This window comes from Leptinotarsa decemlineata, unplaced genomic scaffold (genome assembly GCF_025532065.1).
Source record: "Leptinotarsa decemlineata unplaced genomic scaffold, Ldec_3_MD MMD2_tig00001064_RagTag_RagTag, whole genome shotgun sequence".
NCBI classification, from domain to species: domain Eukaryota; kingdom Metazoa; phylum Arthropoda; class Insecta; order Coleoptera; family Chrysomelidae; genus Leptinotarsa; species Leptinotarsa decemlineata.
The window spans coordinates 8,524,291-8,537,111 of record NW_027412558.1 but is presented as its reverse complement, the minus strand read 5'-3'; the positions used below and the strand labels follow the sequence as shown (position 1 = coordinate 8,537,111).

The 12,821-nt window shown below is 34.4% G+C and overlaps 2 protein-coding genes across 3 annotated transcripts in view; one reads left to right on the top strand and one right to left on the bottom strand.

The window, feature by feature from the left end:
- Nucleotides 1-12,821, top strand: part of ana3 (rotatin homolog anastral spindle 3) — a 55,900-nt gene that overhangs the window by 30,119 nt on the left and 12,960 nt on the right. For both annotated transcript variants that reach the window (XM_074175632.1, XM_074175633.1), the window contains 2 exons: nt 3-201; nt 260-456. In XM_074175632.1, the coding sequence (XP_074031733.1) occupies nt 3-201; nt 260-456 (396 nt within the window). The remainder of the gene's footprint in view (nt 1-2; nt 202-259; nt 457-12,821) is intronic.
- LOC111515662 (uncharacterized) lies at nt 3,809-11,632 on the bottom strand. The gene is made up of 4 exons (XM_074175634.1): nt 11,517-11,632; nt 7,016-7,174; nt 4,149-4,304; nt 3,809-4,026 (listed from the first exon to the last, which is right to left on the bottom strand). Exons 1-4 carry the CDS (start codon nt 11,598-11,600, stop codon nt 3,871-3,873), a joined length of 555 nt encoding a protein of 184 aa, XP_074031735.1. The 5' UTR covers nt 11,601-11,632; the 3' UTR covers nt 3,809-3,870.

Here is a 12,821-nt window from a genome sequence, read left to right as displayed (position 1 = left end):
AGAAAATCTATTCAATAAGTGTTTATCTGATTCTGAAATTTCCCGGAAGTCCGATACCACTGACGGCGAAAATTCTATCATTTCAACAACTCCAGGACTAGTTAAATCTCTAGGAAATTTGCTGTTGAACCTGCTGAACTTAGATTCTGATACAATATGTCGTAAGATGCAGGAACAAGGCCTCGTTAAGTTGTTATTCAGGTATTAATAGGACAGCTTTTCTGCAGGTTAGATTTCTAAAATAAATTTCAATTTTCAGACTCTTGTTCAATCCGTCTATGAGTATCGATAATACTAGAGAGCTGTCGTTTTATTGTGATATTCTAGAAATGAATGCCGTCATCTGTTCAGTTTTGGCTCGAGTGGCTAGTATCGATTCTTCGATTCTTGGAACCATTTTGCACACCAGGGATTGTTTGAATTTGATGTTTTCTCTGCTGAATCCCAAGGTTTATCGTAAGTATACTGTTACGTTTTCCCCGTGGGTTGACCAATAATTGACTACACTGAATAATCAATGCCGGTAGCCTTACTAGACCACTTCGCGTGTCGCACTGTAACTTCCACTTGACTGTGTCGATATGCTCGCGGCTAGCGTTTAAATAATAATAATAATATTTATTTCTTTGGTTGAAAAGTACAGTTGACAGCAGTCAATGCACAATAAACAAAGAAAATGCCAACTATAAAAGTAAAAGTAAATGTAAAAACATTTAAATGTAAATAACTACATGTAACCATATTATAAGTCAGTCAAAATAATGTAAACAACACAATAACACAAACAGTGATAAACATCCATAAGTAATAAAAGTAACATATAAATATAAATATATAAATGTAACTAGTTATAGACCATGAAAAAGCCAATAAAATATAATCAACACACAATTTCTCAAGTATTGAAAGTAAACACTTTAACCAAATGTGCTAAAGCTCAAGATCTCAGGTTAGTTGATTGGTGAATTCTTGAATGGTGTAACAAGTCCTTTGAAGTAGCATTTTTTTCAACTGACTTTTGAACACATTAGTATTTGGGGAATTCTTAAGAGCTATTGGAAGCATATTGTATAATTTACACCCACCGTACTCTACGCTTTTTTCATGCAAAGAAGTTCTATGAGCGTTTGGTACGATTAGATCTTTCGAACGAGTATTGTGGTTATGATTTGGAAGAGGGGACTGAAAATTGGATTTATTTTTTAAAACGTATGCACTAGCCTCTAGTATGTAGGTACTGGCAACTGTAAGAATTTTTAGCTGTTTAAAAGCATCTCTACATGAATCACGGTACCCTAGCTTAGCTATTATTCTAACTGCATATTTCTGGAGGAGAAATATCCTTTTAACAGAAGCACTCATACCCCAGTTGAGAATGTCATATCAAAGGTGTGAATGGAAGTTAGCATGGTACAATGTTAAGAGTATACTAGAGCTGCAGTGATTTGACATGAATCTAATGGAATATCAGCTTTTCTTCAGTTCATTACATAAGGTATCAATATGTTGATTCCATATTAGTTTTTTATCTAAAACAATTCCTAGCATATTTACAGTTTCTACAGGACTAATTGATTTTTCACTATTTCACATATAGTATCACATTCAAATCCCTTTGACCACGTCTGCTGAACAATTTGGTGTTAGATTTGTTGAGTTTCAAATTGTTCTTTTCAGCAATATGATCACAATATGATTTTATCATATATATCCTCAGCAGTTTTATGGAGTGCCTCCATGTTGTCTTCAACAATCAAAATATTTGTATCGTCAGCATAACTTGTAACGAATACCGAGTTTGTTTTACTGATGAACGTAATTAGATCATTGGCAAATAACAAGAAAAAAAGGGACCTAAATTCGAACCCTGGGGAACTCCCTGCTTTATATCACAATCATCGCCTGTACATTGACCAATTCTCACTTTTTGCCTCCTACCTATAAGATAAGATCTCATCAAATCATGTGGTACCCCTCTTACACCTGATTTATCGTAATCGAAAGCCGTAGAATTTTGGCGAAGTTCCGTCGAAATCGGTAGCATTATTCTCGCTGCTTCTAGAGTGGTGGGGAATCATCATACATTCGCGCGCTCTTAGCTACGTCACGTTTGGTTCACGGTTACCAGTGTCGGCCGGCGTTATTTTCTTTCGTGCATAATTTACAATAATACATTCGTAAATTTAGATGTGTTATGAAAATATATTTTCATTTTACTTTCTTGTCTTGATGAATATTGAAGTGTTAGTTTCAACTAACAACTATTTAAGGTGATAAATATTTTTTTTTCAGTGGTTCTGTATTTGTATGGTTGCCATACAATAATTTTTTGTTTGAAATTTTTACCCAATTTCTGAAAATTGATGTGCAATATAATTAACTGGACAATAATGGAAAACACATTTCCAAAAACAAGTGACAGTTACTAGATTTTCTAAATATATTTTTATTATATTCTATTGAATGTTTGTATGTAAGATATAAATATTCTTACCTTAATGATCTATATAATTCATCATACATTTTTCACCTCTCCGGCACCTGAGGATTGTTTCTGATGGTGCAATAAACACGTACATTTTTTCAATGCCAGATTTCAGAATTGAACTTGAGGCTTTATTTCGAAAAAAAATTTATAGATAGTGTTGTACCTGTGTAATTTCATCTGTACCTATCTTTTTTGATTATATTCTCTTCTGAATATTAATTAGGTGTATTAAGAATGGAACAAATGAATCTAGGTCTCTCTCTTTTGAAGAAGAATAATGAATTTTCAATCCTTTATATAGTCAGTCTATGTTGGGTTGATAATGCTAGTATTATATCTAAGGAAAGTTGGAAAATTATTAATGGGATAAAAAATGATTTCTCCATGAAATCCCACCAAAAATCTGTTATGAAGGATTATAATATCACAGATGGGTATGTTATAGCCAACCCTTTCAACAACTTTTTCATGGTAATGTCAGATATGAAACCTCATCTACGATATGTTTATATGCAATAACAACACTCAGAAACTTAGTGTGATATTAGCAAAGCACACTGAGTTTATATATATGTATATGTATATATATATATATATATATATATATATATATATATATATATATATATATATATATATTAAATTCTACAAAAAGGATTTGAAGCTTTATATCTTCTATTAATTATCTGCGAGCGCTTTCGACAGTTGCTAGTACTGTCATCCTCTGGCACTCCTCAAACTGGTCATCCTGTTGTCAACAACAGGATGATCAGTTCAGTCATTATTGGCAAACCGCAGACACGTCTTTCTAGCTATTGGCCTCATCAGCGCGGTGTAGCCGAGTGCCGAGATGGGCAACACTTGGTTGCCAAAAAAGGGGAAAAATAGCACAAATGAACGGAGTCGACAACAGGAGCCTACCGCACATTTGTGATAGGATTTCCTAACATCACCACGGAGGCATTTACAGCTGTTGTTGACTCCGTTCGTTTGTGCCATTTTCCCCCTTTTTTGGCAACCAATTGTTGCCATCTCGGCACTTGGCTACACCGCGCTGATGAGGCCAATATCCAGCCGCGGTTAGCCAATAATTTTTTTTTCAGTGCTGTTTCCGATTAATCCTTCCTTTGGCTCTACTCAAAGTAGAGCCAAGAAGACGATAGCTCATATAATCAGAAACGATTATTGAATAACGAAATTAGTTAGCTCTCTAACTATATAATTAAAAGGGAGGTGTTGGAAGGTATGTTGCACTATATCGTTTACTGAACTGTACCTTTACGGAAATTGAATTGATGTAATGAAATAAAACTCCATGAATAATAATTATGAACTTCAATCTAGATTTTATTTTCTATTGATGGGTTGTTGTTTGTACACAGCTATTTTTTGCAAGTTAATTCTACTTCAAGGCATCCCAATAGATCGTTAGTCTTTACATTGTTGTATTCAATTGTCAACTTGATTACACCATCAGGAATATCTTTGAACTTCAATTTGGACCAGTCTATTGGAAAATTAGAAACTTTATGTGTTCCCTGGAACCGAAAAAAAATAGTGTAGGTTTTCGTTCCCAAGAAAGTCTGTTGACGAGATTCAATTGTATCTCGTCATTTTCATTAAACTTGCATATTCACATTATAAATATTCCGATACAAACCTTAGGATAAGGGCAGGTTTTTTCAAGTCCAGCTGCTTTTTCGAGGACTGTGGCAAGCTCTCCAAAAAAATTTTTTTGCATGTCGCAAAAGAAGTCTTCTTTTCCGAGCACAAACATCCATTCCTTATCTTCCAAGGAGTAAATTTTTATTGTTTCCTGAAGAAAATGTTTTATGTTATTCTCTCCGATTCTTCGTATTAATAATGCTGAATGATACATTGGTTAGCCATAATAAACATGAATATTTTTTCGTAATATAGGGTATCCTATTCAATTTTAAATAAATAAAAACTATACTTCTTTTATGCACACGATTTTGTCGCGTTGCGACAATGGGAGCGTTCTAAAATGATATAAACATGACACATTTAAGTGTTTCTTGTTGCATGTAAGCAGAATGAAATATCTGTGTGAAAAATCTGTTTAAAATCTGTTTTTCCGTTAATCCGCTGTCGCCCCCATACGAACGACAATTCAGAAGTTGAGAAACTTGTGCGAGCTAAGGACTAACGAGGTCTTACCTTTTAACGTGTGATTCCTAACACATGTTGAAATATATCAGTCGATTAATTGACATCTTCCTAAATCCTAAACAAACACGCGTTTATTGATAAAGAAAAAAGTGTATTCTCATATTTTGCGGTATTTTTTATGGTAGTACACTCGTCTCAATATTTGTTCACAGATTCAGCTGTTTAGCATGTGAAGTTTGTCGGTGAGAGGTATAAAAGTTAGAAGTGTTTTGCGATTTTCTGCTATCGAAAAAATGGATCAAAGAATTTGCCTCAAATTATGTGTGAAAAATGAAATCAAGTGAAATGTTGACAGTGGCATACGATGATCGTACTTTAAATCAGAAAATTGTTTACAAGTGGTACAAGCTTTTCACAGAAGGTAGAGAAGGTAAGAATGATGACGATCGCTCTGGACGCACCAGAACATCAACAACCGATAAAAATGTTTAGAAAGTGAATAAAATTGTTATGGAAAATCGTCCAAAGCGTGTGGCAGCGAAGTTCTATCCAAATCGCTCAGGAATTGTTGAATGACATCAACGGGCATCCAGATTTGCTCGAAAGGGTCATAACTAGTGGAGAATCCTGGGTATACAGTTCATTTCTTTAATGTCCCTCCTTCCCTTTTATTTTTTGAACGGGTCAACTCAAAAAATTGAAATTTGGGATAATAAAATTAAGGCATAAATACTTTATTTTAAAGTGAAATTGACAAATGAAACTTTCAAGATGGCGCCATCTCGGAAAAAAATTAAATGGAAAGGGGGGGTCTTGTGACACATCATTTTGAAGCTCCTGACGAATACTTCACAACCCTAGAATATGTCAATTTCAATTTCACTTCAAAATAAAGTATTCATGCATTAATTTCATTATCCCAAATTTCAATTTTTTGAGTTGACCGTTCAAAAAATAAAAGGGGGGGCATTAAAGAAATGCACTCTATGGTTTTGATATCGAAACCAAAGTCCAATCGTCCCAATGGAAGAGCCCAGGAGAGTCAAGATCAAAAAAGGCACGCCAAGTTAGATCAAATGTCAAGTTTTCGCCACATGGTCGTACGGTCAATAAGGAGTATTTATTATCTTGAAGTTAGGCGCCGCTTACGAGAAGCAATACGAAGAAAACGTCTGCAATCATTCCACAGCCACCGTATTCACCAGATTTGGCTCCTGCGACTTTTCATGTTCACAAGATTGAAGAGATCCATAAAAGGGCGATGATTAAGGAGATAAAAACATGTCAAAACGTCTGTCGCGACGTCGTTTGCAGTTCCAAGCTAAATAATTAGAGAACGCCGCGACACTGGTCATGATCGACTAATGCATAAAAGCTCTTTTATAAAATTATAGTTGTAGAAGATGCCGCAGTTTTTGTCGCAACACGCAGAAGAGAAAAATCGTGTACACGCAAAAGAGGCCTAAGATTAAAAAAAGTCAGCTATACTTGATTATGATATTACATTTTTATCCCGGTAAACATTTTTTCCTGTATATGTTGAAGAAACGCCTGAGTTTTAATATTGAAAATGATGGACAGCCTCCTAATTGATAATCATGAGCGAAGAACCATTCTTGTTAGGGACGAATAGTCTCTTTCGAATCTTGCTTGCCATTGCCTTTTGGCACAAATGAAAAGAATACAAATGAAATGGTTGTTGTGCAATAACGACTCTTTTTTTGGAACTTTCAATTGCCGACCTTGTAAAAACGTAAGATAACCTGTATCAAATTTACATCACGGAAATGACTAAAAGATATGATGTAAATTTTGAAAATGGTGAACAGCATCAAATTAACATCATGAAAATATGCTTGAAAATGTATTATAATTTATTACTATATTAAGTATTTTTATCACTTCACAGGAGATGGTCTAATATAAATATGTTTGCGACAATATAACTACATATTTGAAACATAAACTAATGTACATTCAAAATCCCATGATATTTAAGCTGTTTTATAGGAAATCAAAATAATAGGTCTTATAAATATAACGTTATTTTGTAGAACTACTATCTTCCACCTGCAAATATTTACTCATCTTATTTGTAATAATACGTGAATGAAACATTGTTTCTAACGTTTAATAATAAAAAAAATAAAAGGTATGTGACATCCTATATGTGATCGTCACTATTATGACGATTATGTATAGGAGTACATAATTTATCAATCATTTTTATGATCATCTCATTACAAAATTATTTGTTTAGTACTCTGTTAGTCTATCTGCAGACGTCTTACAAAAACATCTTAAAAGAGATATTTTGCAAATACAGGGTTTACCGGGATATTATACGTATATTTTGATGATTTCATAGATACTTTTGACTGTAAATGAACATACCAGAATATTGTTGTCCAGATCTATTCTTGAGGTAAGACGTCCTTCTTCTATAACTTGCCCATTCTTGTCGTTTTTCAGTTTTAGCATCCATTTTATGGGATAATCTACCGAAGGGTCGCACATTTCTACTCTGTCGACAGTTATTGTGGCTTGAATAACCTTAAAAATGAAAAGTTCATTCGTGGATGTAAGTTAGATGATATAATGATATCATTATTATCGATATTCTTACATAAAATTCACCATTCGAAGTGGTAATTTGTATTTGACGCGATTACTCGTTTGATATGTGTCGATAATTAGGACAATAGCTGAATAGCCCGATATAAAAAGTGATTCATTATGCCACATGCATAAATAAATCTTGGCGTAGTTTAAGCCCTGACAATGTTGAATACCAGAAGGACTAACGAGGTCTTACCGTTTAACGTGTGATTACTAACACGTTGGATGATAGGAAGTGAAAATCGATCATCCAGGCCTTGCGGCTCGAACCACGGTTCACACAGCGGTCGATTTTGAGTGAGTGGAGCAAACCGCCCACATCAACCCGACCCGCTACCGTCCTAATACTACTTTCATTAACCTTTTTTTTTCATGTTCGATAAATTATCAATGTTGACATACATTGTTTTGGCATCCAGCAGCTGAGCTGGTTTATATTTATATTTTATACCCCATGTACTTACTCAGCAAACAAACAATGTTGTTCAGTAGACAACATTGAACATCGGCCATACTGTTCATAAACAATTTTCAATGGAAGGTAACTCATATACAAATTGAACTGAGAATTAACGGCAACAATGTTAAATGTTAGAACTTAATTCTTACCGGAGTCATTTTTATTATTGTAAATAATTGATAAGTAAGATGATTCCATAAAATTTGCCCCCCGTAACAAGATAGCTTCTGCATACGATGTACGAGCGAATAGGTGAACCAGTTCTTTAAATACTTTGAAACATCGGTAAACTGATCAACACTTCGCAGGTCTATTATATTTGCTTCTTTTAAATGCCATAACAAGTCATTCGGTTTCTTCATTATCAAGCGTCCTTATCTGCATAGGCGTAGTGTGTTCTGTTTCTTGTGAAGGTGACTTTGTTTTGTATTTATTAAATATATTTTATTATATTTATTAAATAGACTGTTATATTTATTAACTTTAAAATATAAGTTAGAGTTGGCCGGTACTTGTTTTAAAATAGTTTTTGAGGTAAGTAAACAACTGACAAATAGCTGAATAATATGATTGAATTTTATTATTTTTATAGTATTAAGATGGATGCCGTAGCAGGTCCAAGTAATGTACAAAGAAAGCGGAAAATTCAAAAAATACACTCCGTACAGTGGAAGCGTGGAAGCTGTAGGCCAGTGTTCATTTTTAACGGGAATATCCGTGTCGATAAATAATTGAACGCATTGTACGTAAAAAAAGGGGGACTGGGATTGTGCAAGCTCCAAAAGTACATTGTTGTGGTAGAAAACAAATTGAATTGAACGAGTACCAGAAAAATTTTGTACGCTATACCATTCATTCTTTCTTTTTTGAGAATAAAGCGCCAACCCTCGAATCCATTAGGACAAAGGTAATGGATAATGATCTAATTCCAAAAATGAGCAAAGAGAAGTTAAGGAAAATAATAAAAAAATATTTGAGAGATCTTCGCTCTATTAGAGAAATGCGTGCTGCTCACAAAAAGATTTTGTGGACGGTTTATCAACAGGGTTACGCGGACCAACGGGTAAAGGGCAACGACTAATTCTCGCCCATATAGGTGGCGAGAGTGGCTTTTTAGTCGATAGTGCACTCATTTTTTTATCCAAGAAAACGGGGGATTATCACGAAGACATGGACGCCCAACGCTTTGAAGGATGGTTTGAATCCCTTCTTTCACGAGAGGAGCCAAATTCGGTATTAGTAATGAATAACGCTTCTTATCACAGCCTATTAGTAGAACATCTGCCAACTATGACCACCTGAAAAGCAGAAATGCAGAGTTGGTTAGGACAAAAAGGAATTCCATTTTCCGAGGACATGGTTAAGGCCAAGCTTATGAGTGTCATTAAACAGCATCATGACAGATATCGCCAGCATGTGGTGGATACAATAGCGCGTGCTGAAGGCATCTCCATTTTGAGACTTCCTCCTTACCGTTGCGAGTTAAACCCGATAGAATTAATCTGGGCTCAAATTAAGGGTAACGTAGCTCGTGAAAACGTGATATATAAAATTTCTGATGTCCAACGTTTATTAGGACTCGCAATGGAACGGATACGGAAAGAAGATTGGGCTAATGCTGCAGCCCATGTGATCAAGGAAGAAGAGAAAATGTAGAGATTGGACGGGATGGTACACTGTTTTCGACCAAATAATAATAGATTTAAGTGTGACTGGGGATTCCTCTTCGGACGAATCAATGGATTCTGAAACTTCATAAGCATAATATGTATAGGTAATTATTTCTTTGCTTTATAGTTATCTTTCTATATAAAAGAAACATAATAATTATTTTGTAAATGTTTCTGTTTTTTTGAAGTACTGTATTAGGCATAATAAGAAAATGGGTAACACCACCTACTATAACAATATTTACGTAATTACCTATGTGTTTAAATAAATAAAAATATTATTTTGGTACGCCTCTGCAGAGTTGGTAAGAGGATTATCCGTTGGTCACTTCAAGTGCGACGTTGCTAATGAATCACCTTCAATTGAAAATTGTTATAGTATAGTAGAAGATAGATTTACGAATAAATCACTCAGAGATGATTGAAGATTTGATCAAATATTCATGAAGATGTATTATTATGGCTTCTCTGAGGGATTAGTTTATCAAGCTAGATTAAATGGTCAACTTGGCATGTGTTTATACCGTATTAATTCTACGTGCAGTATTTTACTGTATTTTCATATACTTCATTATGTGGATTCAATTCATAAAAGTAATAATTAATTTTGAACTCACGATGAATTCCGATTGAACTTGATATTGAGTCTCAATTGTAGTTTACTCTGTGAGATCTTAGTCCAAGATAGATCGAATCAGTTCACGACTAGGTATAGATAGATAGTTGATTTAACCACGTTATGTAAAAAAAATACATTTGTAGCTATACAAACATAAGAACAACAAAAATTTCAAATAGATTACAAGTAAAATAAAAAAAAAACACAACTATCACCAGTGGTGATGCAAATGTATATGAGAGATACAGACATGATGTAAATAATATGGTTAATTAAATTTAAAAAATAATATGGTAATCAAAGGCCACAATTAAAGTGATTCCGATTCAAACATGTGAGATGGTGTGGCCAGGTACTTGTTGACACTATAAAAACAATTTATTAAGAAATTTTTGGTAAACCTTTCGAAACTACATATAGGTATTGTGGCAATATATTATAAATATTAACATTGAGTGTATTGATCGATGATTTGTTTAGTTTCAGCCTGCGTGGTCTTAAGAGATTAGCAACTCTACGTTCATGAACCTGTGGATTGGTCAGATGTTCGTTTTTGTTATGAATTTCCAATAGAGATTGATAGATAAACATAGAGGGTATCGTCATTATGTTTAATTTTTTGAAGAGGGGTCGGCAGGTATTTCTGAAAACGAAATTATTCTAATAACCCGCCTTTGTAGTAAGAATATTTTCTCAGCATTCGGGCAATTTCCCAAAGTAAAGTTTCGTATCTAACATGGGAATGAAAAAAGCATAATATGCCGATAAAAGAGTGTTCAAGTTGACAAAATTTTGTAATTGTCCGAGTAGAAATAAATATTTGGAAAGTTTCGAGCCTAATTATTCGATGTGGTATGACCATAATTCAAAGTATCGTCTAGGGCAGTGTTTCCCAAAGTGTGCGCCGCGGCGCCCTGGAATCTTTACTGGGGCGCCGTGGGCCACGTGTGAGTCTCAAGGTACAACGTTTTACAACAAAGATAACTGAGAGTAAAGGTAATACGTCGTCACCTATTGATAAAAATCCTCTGATAATATGATAATATCGGTAATTGCAAAATGCAATCCGTTCAGACAGCCACCTACCTACTTTTATTAATTAATCTAGTGTAGTCTTTACGTTCGGGGCGCCACGATAACCTTCAAAGAACATAAGGGAGCCATGAATTGAGAAACGCTGGTCTAGGGTGATGCCTAGTAGTTTGGCAGTTTCATCTTTTGCTATGTTATTATTTGTAGAGAATGTGATAGTTTGACTTTTATCTTCATTCAGTTTCAAAAGGTTATTGAACCGTCAATATATTGTCATTCTCTATTTATTGTGAACATTCAGGTTACACGTTTTGCGGATGCGGAATCAGATAAAGGAACTGGCTGAAAACATTACACCAACGAATGATGAATTTTGTGTCATTACTTTGTTACATAAAACTCTCGTTGGATAATCGGTATCATTAGATTTTTGTATATTGAACACCCTTCTATATGATTCTAACAAATTATTAAGAATAATTTAAATCAACTCACGCTCGCCATGAACAACACTAAAGAAATCTCCGTGACTGTCATATTTGAGATATTACAACTGAAATTTGAATCGAGACGCACCATTTATATAACCAATATTTCATTCAAATGAAAATAGCTATTTGTTGATCCAATTATCGATAAGTGCAATGTAATTTATAAAAATCCATTGTTAACAATATTTATATTAATATCTGCTCGTTCAATCGTATTCATGGCTTTGACAGACAATAACCTTTTCATTGATGAGTTCGAGTCCTGGGAATTGATCCGTAAATCCTCCGTTTCAAAATTGAAAAACTACAAACAGGAAATTATTTTAGTTATTCAATACTATCTCTGGTTGAAACGTCAAAACGATTTTCCTGTTGATCAATTCAAATACCATGTACGTATTACTTTCTGAGATGATGCCTGGATTCTGTATTTATTGTTCCAAAGAACAATATTTATTGAGTGATAATAAATCAATAGTATTAGTACACTGAGCCGTTATTTGATGAAAATTAATAACTCTATTCAAGAAAATGAAGCTTAGGCGCCGCCAGGATCAGTTTCAGGGAGGTACATCTGCATCTACACATACTATTAATCAATATACTCGTTAAATATAGAACTATGAATGATGATCTACGTTTGAAATTACTAAGACATCCTTGGAACCCTAGCAATAAATACAATTCCAAAAATGATGTGAACCTTGATGCTAAACAAGCTTTCCGACATGAATGGCTTACAACATATCGGTGGGTAGCTTATTCAGCTTTAGGAAAAGGGCCGCTGTGTAGGATATGTGTTTTATTTCGGCCTCCAGTGCAGCGCGGTCTATAAGGACAGTTCATAGTTTTTCTCCCTGCTTCAAATATCAAAAGTTTTATGACGCTGATCAGTCTCACGCGACAGGTAAGTTAAATTGTGATGCACTGGCTTGCGTCACAATGCCACTTGTGAAAAAATTGTAGATGGAAAAGTACTGATCGTTCATTAATCTTCAAATACGGCATCATATCACAAAGAAGTTGAAGAAAATGGCGGCATGATCTTCCTCTTTGTGGAAAAATCGCCAAGGGTTCTGTTTTCACAGACCTGCTACATTTTCGAGTTGACTCGGCAGACGAGATTCTGAAGAATAATTTACCCCTCCACAAGAAAGGTAACAAAGAGATTGTCGATAACTACAGACCTATTTCTATTATAAGTATCTTTTCAAAAATCATTGAAAAATTAATTAGGAAAAGACTCACCAAATATTTCGAAATCAACAATTCTTTTGCAGTTATCAATTTGGTTTTCGCGAAAACTGCT